This window comes from Chiloscyllium plagiosum, chromosome 34 (assembly GCF_004010195.1).
Source record: "Chiloscyllium plagiosum isolate BGI_BamShark_2017 chromosome 34, ASM401019v2, whole genome shotgun sequence".
Taxonomy (NCBI): domain Eukaryota; kingdom Metazoa; phylum Chordata; class Chondrichthyes; order Orectolobiformes; family Hemiscylliidae; genus Chiloscyllium; species Chiloscyllium plagiosum.
The window spans coordinates 19,213,577-19,228,379 of record NC_057743.1 but is presented as its reverse complement, the minus strand read 5'-3'; the positions used below and the strand labels follow the sequence as shown (position 1 = coordinate 19,228,379).

The 14,803-nt window shown below is 44.5% G+C and overlaps 1 protein-coding gene across 4 annotated transcripts in view; it reads left to right on the top strand.

The window, feature by feature from the left end:
• The window catches only part of LOC122540258 (rootletin-like), a 100,302-nt gene that overhangs the window by 64,354 nt on the left and 21,145 nt on the right, over window positions 1-14,803 (top strand). For all 4 annotated transcript variants that reach the window (XM_043675708.1, XM_043675707.1, XM_043675706.1 and 1 more), the window contains 7 exons: window positions 2,661-2,899; window positions 3,188-3,347; window positions 4,176-4,343; window positions 5,567-5,951; window positions 7,488-7,708; window positions 11,192-11,312; window positions 11,848-12,011. In XM_043675708.1, the coding sequence (XP_043531643.1) occupies window positions 2,661-2,899; window positions 3,188-3,347; window positions 4,176-4,343; window positions 5,567-5,951; window positions 7,488-7,708; window positions 11,192-11,312; window positions 11,848-12,011 (1,458 nt within the window). The remainder of the gene's footprint in view (window positions 1-2,660; window positions 2,900-3,187; window positions 3,348-4,175; window positions 4,344-5,566; window positions 5,952-7,487; window positions 7,709-11,191; window positions 11,313-11,847; window positions 12,012-14,803) is intronic.

Below are 14,803 nucleotides of genomic sequence, written 5' to 3'. Positions count from 1 at the left end.
CCTTTAGCAAGATTTGGCAATTCTCTCATTTTTGCTCACCAAAATTTGCAATGTGCAAATTCTGACTGTCGTAGAGTCTTGCAGTAGTGCAGCATGGAAACAGGCCCTTCGGTCCAACTCATTGATGCTGACCAGATATCCTAAATTAATCTAGTTTCATTTGCCCATATCTGTCTAAACTCTTCCTTATTCATGTACCCACCCTGATGCCTTTTAAATGTTATAACTGTACCTGCCTTCACCACTTCCTCTGAGAGTTTGCTCCATACACGCATCACCCTCTGCATGAATAAATTGACCCTTAGGTCCCTTTTAAATCTTTCCCTCTCACCTTAATTCTATGCCCTCTAGTTTTGGACTCCCCTATCCTGGTTAAAAGAACTTGACACCTCATGATTTTATAAATCTCTATAAGGTCACCCCTCAATTTCTGCTGCTCAGGGAAAATAGCCCTCGTCTCTTCAACCCCTCCCGATAACTTGAACCCTTTCAAGTTTCACAACATTTCTTGTATAGCAGGGAGACCAGAATTGAATGCAGTAATCCAGAAATGGCCTAACCAATGTCCTGTACAACTGCAACATGACCTCCCAGCTCCTGTACTCAAAGCATTGACCAATCAAGGCACGTGCACCAAATGCCTTCACTGCACTGTCTACCTACGACTCCACTTTCAAGGAATATGAACCTTCACCCCAAGGTCTCTTTGTTCACCAACACTACCAAGAACCCTACCATTAATTGTATAAGTCCTGCTCTGATTTGCCTTTCCAAAATGCAATACCTCATGTTTAGTTAAATTAAAATCCGTCTGCCACTCCTCAGCCTATTGGCTCATCTGATCAGGGTCTCATTGTACTCTGGGGTAGCTTTCACTCTCCATTACACCAACTACATTGGTGTCATCTGCACACTTACTAACCATACGTCCCGTGTTCTCATCCAAATCATTTATATAAATGACAAAAAGCAGTGGACCCAGCATCGATCCTTGTGGCACACTGTTAGTCACAGGCCTCCAGTCTGACAAACAACTCTCCACTGCCACCCTATGTCTCCTACCTTCAAGCCAATTTTGTAGTCAGATGGCTAGCTCTGCCTGGATTCCATGTGATGTAACCTTGCTCACTAGTCTACCATGTGGAACCTTGTCGAACACCCTGCTGAAGTCCATTAGACAACGTCCACTGCTCTGCCTTCATCAATCTTCTTTGTCACTTCAAAAACTCAGTAAGTTAGTGCAATACAATTTCCCATGGACAAAGCCATGCTGACTATCCCTAATCAGCTCTTGCTTTCCAAATGCATGTAAATCCTGGGATTTGATCCTTGTGTTGAATGCTGCTCACTCTTTGAATGCTTAATGGAGACCTCAGAAAAAGTTCCCTTAGGTGGTGGTGAAAGGGTAAATTGCTGTTGTGTCGTCTGTTCCCTATTTAAGTTGGTGATGCTCTTTAGTACTCACTGAGAGAGCTCAAATAGCCCTGCTTAATGACAGCAGAAGGATGTGTTTTGCTGTTGCTGCACATGAATTTTCTTTTGATATCTTCATATCTTTTACTTTTATTCTCCATTATGGTTGTTAATCAGCCCATTTTAAAAATCTTTTACATTAGCTGTTGTCCTCAAGGCTGTGAATATGCTGTTTAGAAGAAAGGGAGGTGATTGCAGTTGAAACACACTCAATTCTTCCAGGGCTTGACAGGAGAGATGCAGGAAGGATGCTTCCTTGGCTGGTGGAAAGGGGACCTAGAACCAGGAGATACAGTCTCAGAATAATAGATGGGCCATTGAGCAGCGAGATGGGGAGGAATTTCTTCATTCAGAGGATGGTGAATTTTTAAAAATTCTGTACCCCCTCCGAGGGCTGTAGAGGTTTGAATATGAGAATGTTCAAGATACAAATCATTAAGTTTCAGGATATGGAAGATATCAAAGGATATAGGGATAGTGCAGGAAAATTACATTAAATTGGGAAATCACCCATCATGTAGTTCAATGGTGGAGCAGCACAAAAGGTCAAAGAGCCTACTCTTGCTCCTATTTCTAACATTTGCTGGGGAACAGTTTCAGCTACAATAGCTGTTCTCCAGTACCACAGCCCAGGAGCCAATCTGTATGCTTGGATATTTTCCAACCAATCTGTTCAGAAGTGCTATGACGCGCCTTGGGTGGGTGGGTGGGACTTCAGCCTCGGCCTTCTGGTTCAGAGATGGGAATACTACCACTGTGCTGCGGAGCCGTCGATCTGTACCCTAGAGCAAAGGTGTTTAAACGCCTGACAGCTGCTCAATCGGCTGGGGGAGAAATCCCAAGTTAAAGTCAAGCCTGACCTGACACCATGTGTGAAGGCTGGCTCAGGGTCATGGAGAGGGCCGGGAACTCTTGACTAATTTGTTTTCCCTTTTAAACTCAAGGACAGTTAAAATGATGACTGAGAATTGTTAACTTACCAGAAAATAAAGATTGGACTCACAATCTGTTGTGCATTTCTAGCCTCTGCAATGTACCACGAGTTGTATTTGACCATGAGCTATTACTGTGTCCAATCAGTATTATAGAACTGAAGGCTCTGGTGGACAGTGCAGTTGAGGGCCCAGGTTATACCTCATTACCCTATGTGCCTGAATGCTAGAGTAAGCACCAACTTGCCTTTGTAGGTGGAGGAGCTGAAGACGCAGCTTCGGGTGGCCGAAGACGCCCGTGATGGGATCCGACGTGACCTGATCGAAGCTCACCGGAAGATCCGAGAGCAGCAGGAAACCCAGGAGGTGCAGCGCAAAGAGATCACCGACCTGAAACGGTCTGTAGCTGATGAAGTGAAGGAAAAGGAGGCCGTTCAGCAGTCCAACCAGGAGCTGCGAGGCAACATTAAGAAAGCGGAGAGCGAAAGGATCAGGTGTGGAATTGTGCGAGAGGAGTCAATTCAGAGTCTGAATAAGGAACACATACGCGGTTGCCTCCAGCTCCATTTACCCCACTGCCCCCTGAAGCTGTTGGCTCATGTGGAAGGGGTACTACCTCACACAAGGTGGTGAGCTGACAGAGGGCTGCCAGTGCCCTTTGTGCAATGTCTCAGCAAGAGACAGCACCTTCAGGAGAGGAGAACACACAATAATGCTGTTCTGTTGCTCGAGCTGTTAATGACAAAATGCCCCCTGCATCTTATGATCTGTTGTCTTTTCAGTTTGAAACGAGCTAATGAGGAGAAGGAACAAAAGGTCTCTGTGCTGGAAGAGGCGAAAGTGAACAGCGAGAAGGAATCGGCAGACCTTCGAGCAAGTCTTCGAGAAGTTGAGAAATCCCGTCTGGAAGCGCGGCGAGAGCTTCAGGAGCTGCGCCGACAGGTAGCTGACCAATTAGGAAAAGGCAACAGGAACGATTGTTATCAAAATACCTAACTATTATAGGACGTTTTAAATTTCAGCAAGAGGTTAAAATGAGAATCAAATGGGGTTTTTTTTCTGCCTGCCGGCCCAAAGATATTGACTGAGTCACAAATTGTGGGCCAAGATTTGTGCTTTATTAGGGGGGGTTGTCTTTGCAAAATAAAAATGTAAACTAACTGAAGTTCCAGGATCAGGGATTGACTCAAGGAAATAGTTCAAGGGTAGGGAAAGACCATGTAACATAAGTAAAATTAAAATGGAACTTTACGATTAAGAAGGTTTGATGGACATTCAAAACCTAAGTATAATTGGGCAGTGGAATAATTTACCAGAGGAGAATGTTGAAGCCAGTATACAAAGAGGTTCAAGCCAGAATTTAAGAAAGAAAGGATGCAGACAGCACTTCCCAAATTTGTTTCTTGGTGTGACGCTATTTTAATACCTCAGACCTCATGTGACCCAAGAGTAAAAGTTCGGGGGTTAAAAGAGTTGACTGGGGAGGTTAGGAAGCCAGATGGGGAGGTGTCAGCCATTGTGGGTGATATTGGGGCTACCTTTAATTCATGACCAAGATGGGGAGGGGTTTGGTGATTGGAAACAAGAGATGAGCATCTTGATTATTAATCATATAAGTTCATGATTATTAACGTAATTGACAAATCAATATAACGGGATCCTAGGGGTTTTTTTGGTGCAGTAGGATTCCAATTATTATTTGAAATAATTACAATTCTTAATTCCGTAGCACCCTGGTTATTGATGCAGTACTTTCTTTTGATCCCTCAGGTGAAGATGTTGGATACTGAAAACACAAAGAAGAATAAGGAGGTACTAGAGCTTCAGGCTCGTGTGACCCTGGATGAGCAGCGGGAGGAGGAGAGCAGGCGCGAGTCATTTGAACTGAAGCAGAAAATAGTACAGACTGAAGCCAGCAGGGAATCTGCTCGCAAAGAGGTGAAGAAATAATCTGATTCTTCAACACAAGCTAGGATGTGACCCAAATGCAAAGTGGGTGCAGCTTGTCCCAGTTACTTGAAGAGTTTATGTCTGTGTGTCTGCATGTGTGTGTCTCTGTGTGTTTGGTTCTGTTGTCAGCAGGACAGTCACTGTTTTTGAATAGAATTGGGGATACAAATTGGATAAAAATGTACAAAACAGAAGATGTGTTTACCTTCCTCATTTTTCCACAGGTTCTCCTGCCATCAGTCCTATAGGCACTCACCTCTCTCAGGGGCCAGTATCTTATGTATCTCCTCAGAGTGGCCAAGTCGCAAGCGAACCCAGTCTGTCTTCACCTGACACCCAATCTGTACTGTCCAACACGAGTCGGGAATCGGAGACGTAAATAGTTTCCGCCTGCAAAACGCAGGGTTGCCAAAGCCTGTTGTAACTCGGGATTACCAGGACCGAGCATAGGAGGAGGCCTTAAGCCGATGCCAACTATTAAAAGAGCTGTCCAGTTAATTCTCCTCCCTGCTCTGTTCCCACAGCCCCACCATTTTTTTCCTGTTCTAATACTTTTCAATTTCCTTTTCAAAGTTACTATTGAACCTGTTTCCATTACTCTTTCAGACCGTATTGTCAGATAATCATAACTCAGTGCTGAAAATAAATTCTCCACATCTTCCCTTAGGTTTTTTGACATTGAACTGAAATCTTTGTCCTTGTTTACCAATCCTTTTTTCAGTGCAATTTCCCTATATTTACACAATTAAAAATCCTTATTCGAGTTCATCTAGCAAAGACCAGGAATGAGAACAAAGATCTTCCTGATCTTCATGGTTCAGCCAGTCATTAGATACAGAGGAATCTCAATTATCCGAACACCTCGGGTGGGAGTATTTTGTTTGGATAATTGAATGTTCAGATAATCTAATGCCAGATAACACAGTTTAGCCAAGCATCGGGACCTTGCGATTTTGTCCAGATAATCTGAAATTCAGATAATCAAAACCAGATAATTGAGGTTCCTCTGTATAAGGACTGCCTGGGGGAGCCTTGAAGGGTGTTGTCTTGTTTAGCCTTGCAGCTCCTGTATCTGATTTACCAGCTATGGGGCAGTTGTAACTGAGATGCTGTGAATGGGCTTAGTGAGAGTCGATTAGGGTCTCAAAGCCTTGGAGAGCCTTTATCTTGAAGTATCTCCTGGATTTCCAGCAGGTATCTTGTTTTTGCAGGTGTCCAACCTTCAGCGCAAGGTGGCAGAAGTTGAACAAGAATTCCGCATCCGGGAAAAGGAGCTGTTGGGCAACCTGGAAGAGGCCCAGGGAATTGGGAAGAAGCTCCAGGACAATGCTCGCAACCTGGAGTTGAAGTTGCAGAAAGCTCACAGTGAGATCCATGAGCTCTGCCTGAAGCTGAGTGCGGCTGAGGGGCGGATAACTGGGTTGGAGGCTGAGCTAGCGCGGGTGGAAGGAATGAAACGGGACGTGGAGTTCAAGCTGGGGAGTCTGCATTCTGCACTCCGTCGCACTCTGGGCATCAGCCGAACTGGACGGACGCAGAGTCCTGCAGTGAGGGGCCGCAGCATCTCACCACAGAGACCACCATCTCCAATAAAAGGTAACCACAGATTTCAGAAAGGATTTCTGACACAATTCCTGAGGTATCAATAAAATTAAACTAGGCATCTGGATATCAGTTTGAAAAACGAAACAGCACCTCCCCCTCCAATAAAACCTAAACTGTGTAAATTCAGTTTACACATGGCCGAGTGTACTGTCTGCTCTCTCTCTCTCTCTCAAAAGATTCCCTCATTCAATAGATGTTTCAGATGACACACACACTCTCTCTCTCTCTCACATACACTCTCACTTACACGCACTCTCACAAACACACACACATACACGCACACAATCTGTCTCACAGACGCACACGCACTCACTCTAACACTGATTTGGAGGTGCTTGCTGCACAATTCTAAATGTACTATAGCTACTTTACCAACCAATTTAAGATAATCAAACAGTCTTGTAACATTTATGATTGCAAGAAGCCATTCTCCGCAAACTAAAGGAATATGTTCCTGCCTGGTGCTATTTTTGAATTACCTGGAAACTTGGGGATCCTATAGTTTACTATTGCTTTCTGTGTGGCAATCCCTCTGTCAATCAGATGCAACTCATCAACTAATCAGCACCCTTTCTCCTGTGGTATAAACTATAGTGATGGTTCAGAATTTGGCATTCTTGCCTGACCAGTGAAAGACAAAAAGAGCTTCAGGGAAAATTCCTCTCTTTTCAGCCATTTTAATGTTGAGAACATTAAATAGAATGTGAGGTGGGGGAAGAAAGCACAGAGTGAGATCTCCCTGAGACCACCGGGTAAATGAAGATCTCCAGTTCCTTGATGGATGCTGCTGACTTGTGATTAAACTGTGCTTGGATGTTCTGATATTGATGCTTTGGTGGGTCCTTGGGGTAGCGATCACTAGTCTGGCACTGAACCTCACAAAACAGCATGGTTCCAATGTTAATGCTGAGTTAGTCAATTCCAGCTTTAAGTGATGATTGAGAGTTTGTGCTTCTGGGTTCAGAAAGGTGAAAAAAGTGCTGTTGGATGACTACGCAACAATCATTTTCAGAGAGTGTGTGGTGTTCCCTGTGGGTGAATAACTGGCTACCATTCATTGTCTTGGCTCACCGAGATGGAGAGATGGCTAGTGCTTTGTAATGGATTGAAGAAAAAGGAAAACTACTAGAAAATTATCTTAGCTTATAAGAAAAGAGTTGGCATTCATATATCATCTTTTGTGATCTCAAGATGATTCAAACATGGAAGTTTTACATTAAGCAATTTACGCGCAGTAAATTCCCACAAACAGCAATGTGGTCATGAGCAGCTAATCTGTATTTTGTAATGTTGTTTAAGGGATCTGGGATACTGGGAATAAACACCTTTACTCTTTTTTTTAAATAATGCATCTTTTACAGCCATCTGAGAGGGCAAAACTCCCCCAAAGCTGCAGCCCTTCCTCAATAACAGGCTGCAGTGTTATGAACTCATGTGGGACTCCAACCCAGTACCTTCTGACTCAAAGGTGAGAGCACAACCCATTGAGCCACACTGACATCTGTTGTGTGTTTTGTGTGATTTCAGGTTTTGACAGCACTTTTACTACCACAGTAGACAGTGGCCATGGCAATCCAATTCCTCAGACTGGGACCCCTGAGCGCAACACCATATCCCGCTCTGCATCACCCGAACGTTCCATCTCCCCGACCCGCAGTGAGCAACTTGTGGCCGACATTGACCCGGAAGTGGTTCGGACAGCACTGCGAGAATTCCTTCAGGAGCTGAGAGACACACAGAGGGACCGGGTAAGGCTGAAAGTGAAATACCCCTCACAATTCGCACTGCCAGTACTGAGTGAAGTGGTCATGTATGAGCGGGTCAGATCAGTAATGAGTAGTGAGTAAAGTTGGTTAAGAATGGAACCAAATCAGTGATTGGTTTAGAGGTAATTGATTAGGTTTAACAAACATTAAAGGGATGATAGCAGACTTGAAGGTTATCACTACCAAGAAAGAATGAACTTGGGCTCTTTTCTTCAGAAATGAATGGGCTGAGCTGATAGGTTGAAATTATGAGGAGGTTTATTTTGTTAGATGCAGAGATGCTTCCACTGGAAAACTAGTGAACACAATACAATACAATAAGGTCAAGTAAATAAAACACTCAACAGAGGGCATGCCTCCACCAAACTCTGTTAACTTAAAGTTATTATAATGTGGGTGTACCAGTGTGGACACAGTCAAAAATCACACGACACAGGGTTATGGACCAACAGATTTATTTGAAACCACAAGCTTGTGGTTTATAATCCAACCTGTTGGATTATAACCGGTAGGTATTGTGTAATTTTTGACTAACGCTATTACAATTAAGCAGCTCTTCCTTGAGACTTTTATCCAGCTGATTAATGCTCAATAACTATAAAGCTGAAAAAAAGCCTTATTATTAAAAGTCAAAATACACCCATCAACCTGCTTTGAAAACACTGCTTACATTTTGATAGCCATGACAATTCCACTTCAACGAGAGATAATATCTACAATGTTTGAAAACGGCTAACGGACATTTGCAATAAAACAGGCCATAATGTTCTTTTTAAAAAATGTCAATTTACCCCATCTCCCAGAGCTGACAGACCCTTTAAAGAAATCTTAGGATTGGGGTCCACACCTTCATCCAAAACTAGTCAGTTTGTCCTTGGGGCAAGCCCTATCTGAGTGACAGGTTTTGGGAAATCCCATCCATTGATGTTTGAGATATATTGCTCATAGACAAACAAATAGAGGCAACAATGTTGCCTCCACTCCCCTTCAGTAATGGAGGAGCAATTTCTTCATTACTTATTTCTTATAAATGTGTAGTTGATACAAGGAGTATATGGGGGCAGCACGGTGGCTCAGTGGTTAGCACTGCTGTCTCACAGTGCCAGGAACCCGGGTTCGATTCCAGCCTCGGGCGACTGACTGTGTGGAGTTTGCACATTCTCCCCATGTCTGCGTGGGTTTCCTCCGGGTGCTCCGGTTTCCTCCCACAGTCCAAAGATGTGCAGGTCAGGTGAATTGGTCATGCTAAATTGCAATAGTCAGGGGGAATTGGTCTGGGTGGGTTACTCTTCAGAGGGTCGGTGTGGACTAGTTGTGCTGAAGGGCCTGTTTCCACACTGTAGCGAATCTAATCATACATGTAAGGAGCAGTTCATTAAATATATGAAGGAAAAAGGACTAGAGGGTATGTTGATGAGTGAAGTGAAGTGAAGTGATTGAAGGCTATCACTAGCGTCAAACAGTTGGACTGAATGTCCTCTTTCTGTATTGCAAGTTTGCTGTAACTGTGAATAATTTTTAAATCTGCAAAAAATGTTGGTAGTAGAAGGAATGTTATCTCAGGTTTGGGAGTGTTTTAATCCATAGAGGAGATTAAACAGATTTTTTTTAAAAATGGAGCATGTTATGAAGCTTCTCCAACCCTCTGACTTATAGATTTCAGAGACTACTTTAGTTTGGGGGTGATGGTTGGTTTGGACTAGTTGGACCAAAGGATCTGTTTCGATGTTGTATGACTCTGACTCTTTGTGTTACCTTTTTGTAGCAGGTAACACATGCACTTTGGGGCAAGCTGTTCCTGTACAGCTACAACTTTTGTATCTACCCAACAATGTGGAAAATTGCCTAACCACAAAAAAACAGGATAAATCCAGCCCTACCACCAACTTTTCTATTAGTCTACTCTCAATAACCAGCAAAGTGGTAAAGGGGATGTTGATTTTTTTGAAAAATTCATTTATTGGATGTGGATGCTACTGAAACTGGGTTGCTATTTATTGCTCATCCCAGAGGGCAGTTAAGAGTAAACCACAGTGCTACGAGGCTGGGGTCGCATTTAGGCATATACCAGCAACACTCTCATACCATGAACAATGATTGGTGGAATTGGGTCCCTGGAAAACTCGGCTTTGATAATCCCCAGAACCTGAGAGCTGCTTGTGTCTGTCTGAATGTGAATCATCTTATTTGTGTTGCATGTGCTTTGGTATAACAATCCTAGACCAATGTTCCTCTGTCTTGCTATCAATTATTTAAGGTCTAGGTGGACAGCCCACCAAAATCACAAGATCCTGTTGAAATTCACGAGATCTGGTCAGCCGAGTAGCAAAGCAGGGTGATGTGTGGAATTATGCGGCAATCAATCAGAACATTGGCATTGAAATTTGTCAGAAATGTCTCAGCAGTACACTACAAGCAGGTTGTCCATAAACATTACTAGACAGGTCCATAGCCCTGACCACCCACTGGGTGGTCAACAGTAATCAGTATAGGAGTAGGGATGTCTTGCTGCAGTTATACAGGGCTTTGGTGAGGCCACACCTTGAGTATTATATGTAGTTGTGGTCTCCTAGTCAAAGGAAAGACATTCTTGCCATTGAGGGAGTCCAGCGAAGGTAAACCAGACTGATTCCCAGGATGGCAAGACTGACATAGGAAGAAAGACTGGATTGACTGGGCTTGTTCTTGCTGGAATTTAGAAGAATGAGAGGGGATCTAAACATATAAAATCCTGATGGGACTGGACAGGCTAAATGCAGGAAGAATGTTCCTGAAGACGGGGAAGTCAAGATCTAGGGGTCACAGTCTAAGAATAAAGGCCAAGCCATTCAAGACTGAGATGAGGAAGACTTTCTTCACTCAGAATTGTGACCCTGTGGAATTCTCTCCCAGAGAAGCTGTTGAGGTCAGTTCATTAGATAGATTAACGAGTGAGCTGAACATGGCCCTTGCAGCTAAAGGGCTCAAGAGGTATGGAGAGAAAGCGGGAATGGGATACTGAAATTGCATGATCAGCCATGATCATTTGGAATGGTAATACAGGCTCGAAGAGCCAAATGGCCTACTCCTGCACCTAGTTTCTCATTAGTGCTTTATTTAAAAGTCAGAAATTTGGAAAGCCCGGTGCCTTGTAGCCATTGAAGGATCAGGACATCAAGGTCAGGCAACCCTCCCAGGGTGCCACAAGAAATCTCCATCTACAACAACACTACAGGCTCGGCAGTGTCTGAAAGACAAAAGGGGGAAAACCGTTTCTGTACATTGCTTCATCAGGGCCACCACCAGAGACTACAGCTGAGGCAAGCACCAGTCTTTCAAAGACTGACCAACTGGCTGTGTGTTCCAAGTAGGTCCTGCTGTAGCATGGGTCATCATTTTCAAATGAATCATTGTTTGTTCATTTAGTTTTCCCCTTTCTCTCAGGATGCCACCTCTCTAGCTAATTCTGTCATTGTTCCCACTCAGGATGAAGCACACATTCAGGTTTCTAACTTGAATAGACAGCTGAGGGAGATGGAGTTTGATCGGGACAATGTCAACATTCGCTTACAGCAGCTGCAGAAATCATTGGACGAATGTGAGGAAGGTCAGTCCTAAACTAATCTCAAACGTGGATTGACTCGGGCTTGAAATTATTTAAAACACTTATCCATTCTAAATACCCTGTGGTCCATCCCAGAATAAACCCAAGTGGTGTGTGCCCAGCCTCTCTAGTGGCAGGTGAACGAGTGACTTATTCCTGACACCTGCATTGGGGAGCTATTCTCCAATTAGACTTCCAGGAAGGATTTCTACATATCAAGGGGTGTGGAAATCCAGAACTCTTCATGCCAAGATGCTCCGGAGACTTTGAAATGCAATTAATAAATTTTTGTGAGACAAGTGTATTAAGTGTTCCTGAACTAAGGCGAGTAGATGGAATTAAGATGCAGACTGACCTATGTGTCTGATGGAACAGGTTCAAGGGGCTGAATGGCCTCCCAGTACGTCCTTTCCAGAAAGGATGGACAGGGTGAGGCTAAGGTTGACTGCATCACTGAGCCAAGATGCCAAAAGCAGTGAGACCGTTGAGAGGTTGTTGAGGATGGCACTGACCGTGGGTGGCACTCTCCTGTTTCTAGGTAAGCGGGGCATTGATGGACGCCTGACCAGCGCTCAGTCTGCACTCGCGCTGCAGGAGGAGGCAATCCGTCGGAATGAACGAGAACGCAAAGCGCTGCTTGAAAAGATTGCAACACTGGAGAGAACCATCCAGTCTGCTGATGGTGACCGGCGAAACACACAGGTAAAGCCCTCCTTCAGTTAACCACTGCCTGTTCCTTGTGAAACTGAATAAAAAACCGGTTTCAGCTTCCTCTTCACTCCTCTGCTGAAGATGTTAACTCATTGCTATGCATAGGCATATCTACAGGGAGAACGACTTGCATTTATATAACACCTTACATCACCGCAGGGACATCCCAGAGTGCTTTACAGACCATAAAGTACTTTGGGAAGTGTAATTGTGAAATAAAACAGCCAATTGTTTGTGGTGACCCTAACCAGCCAGTCCATTTGGAAGAGAATTTAAGTTCATAGAGGCCTGACAGTGTGGAAAGAGGTCATCCAGCCGATTTGAATCTGCACTGACCCTCTGAAGAGCATCCCACCCAGACCCAGTTCTCCACCCTATCCCCATTAACCCACATTCACCATGGCCAATCCACCTAACCTGCATATCTTTGGACTGTGAGAGGAAACCTATGCAAACATGGGGAGAATGTGCACACTCCATCCAGATGGTCACCCGAGGTTGGGATTGAACCCAGGTCCCTGGCGCTGAGCGGCAGCAGTGCTAACTACTGAGCCACCATGCCAGCCGATTGATTTCTTTAAATGGCAAGTAGGCAAAATCCTGTTTATCTAGTGCCTGCCGTACCTGGGGATGTCCCAGAGAGCTTCAGAGTCAATCAAGTACTTTTGAAGTGCAGTCAGTAGGGATCCAGTTGTTAGTCTAATTCTGACATTAATGACTGGATGTCCACTTGGGAAAATCCGCTTTTGATCCCAAGCATGGAACATAGTTGCTTACCTTACTAGACTCCAGAGGCCTGGGCTAATGATCTGGAGATGTGAGTTCAAATCTCACTATGAAAACTGGAATTAATTAGATAAATCAGGAGTAAAAAGGTAGTTTCTGGAATTGTCACTGTGGCTAGGAGCTTCCAGTGTCGTTGCATCCTGCTCAGTTGCTGAAAGAGTAACAAGGCACCAAGCCTGAGCTTCCACAGTATGGCCTGCTGTATCTTCCACCAATCAGGCTGTCTGAAGGGAGATACGCCAACCAATGAGAGCTTCTGGCCAATCCAAGGTAGACAGCTCTAGCAGTTGGCAGCAAGGACAACCACTATGGGTGACATGGTGGTTCAGTGGTTAGCATTGCTGCCTCACAGCACCAGGGACCCAGGTATGATTGCACCCTCAGGCGACTGTCTGTGTGGAGTTTGCACATTCTCCCAGTGTCTTTGTGGGTTTCCTCTGGTTTCCTCTCACAGTCCAAAGATGTGCAGGTTAGGTGCATTGGCCATGTTAAATTGCCCATAGTGGTGCAGGTTAGGTGGATTGGCTGTGGGAACTGTGGGGTTGTAGGGATGCTCTGGGTGGGATGCTCTTCGGACGGCCGGTGTGGACATGATGGGCAGAATGGCCTGCTTCCATACTATAGGGATTCTAAGAGGCACTGGTGTAATGCTAATATCACAGGACTAGGAATTGGAGCCCCAGACTAATGAGCTGGGTTTGAAACCCAGAATGTTCGATGGTGACATTTGGATTCAATAAAAATTTGTAGTAGAAAGCCAGCGTAATGGCCACCGTGTAAATTGTCATCAAAATCCACCTCACTCACTAATGCCCTTTAGGAAAGGAAATTTGCCATCCTTACCTGGTCTGGCCTACAAGTAACTCCAGACCCACAGGATGAGCAATAAATGCTGGCCTAGTCAGTGATATCCACATATCCACCTATCCATTGGGTAGATGCAACATCAAGCTCAGATTGGATTTCCTCAACCGCATCTTAATTTAGCCACTTTCTGGGCCACTTAAATGGGTTACCAAATGCTGTATGTTATCCATGGAATCAGACCTTTGGCAAATGTCACTTCAAGGAGAGCAGAGGAGAAAACTAAAGTGAGGGATAAAGAATCGATCTCCATGCCTTAACAGATGGAAGAATTGCCTGATTTGTGGAAATTGGGAGGGTGTTGGTTGATAATGGAAAACAAAAACGTAAGGTTCCAAAATTGCTGAGACTTACAAACATAAAGAATAAAATGAGGCTGGGTGTGAAAAGGCCCTTTTCAACCCATAGTATAATAACCGGATAAAACCCCTCAGGGCAACTGGAATCTTCTCTGCAGGGTTAGGAGCAGAATAAAAGGTCACTCCATTGCCCAAGATTGTATCCTTAATGATCGAGATATCATTGAGACAAACAAGGGAGGAGATGGCGAGGGATTAGGAAATTCTAGACCACAGCATTCCTCTAAGATATCCCTGAAGGGACTGTGGCTCTTGGTGTCTGAGGGAACCACTCTAATCCCAATTAATCGTGCAAGAAATTCTGGACTTAACTGACTAATACTTGGACTGAGGTCCCGTGCAGTGGCTTCAGAACAGGAGAACACTCCACGTTTCTCTTGGTAATAAGTGCTTGGGGCAGGTCTGGTAGGCAGCAAGTGGTTACATGGAAGGAGGGGGAGGGTGGCAGCCTTCTGGATGAGGCTTATGGGGCATAGGGACTGGTGGGGAATGGGCTGCAAACACACACATGTAAAATAGCTCACAGCAGCTAGCCACGCTAATGTCTGTATCCCACTCTTGTGTTGTCTACAATGAATGCTTATTGGTCAGAGAATTACGTAATCCACTGCTGGCTCTGCAGATAGACAGGAGGAGGGTGGGTGGTGTGGACCGTCGGAAGAGGATGTGAAGGTGGAAGGGGGAGTCCGTGGTTATACGGAGAAGGAAATTAGAGCTTGAGTTAATATCCAGTTGTTATCACCTCATGAAGTACCTGTTAAAGTTACTAAGCCT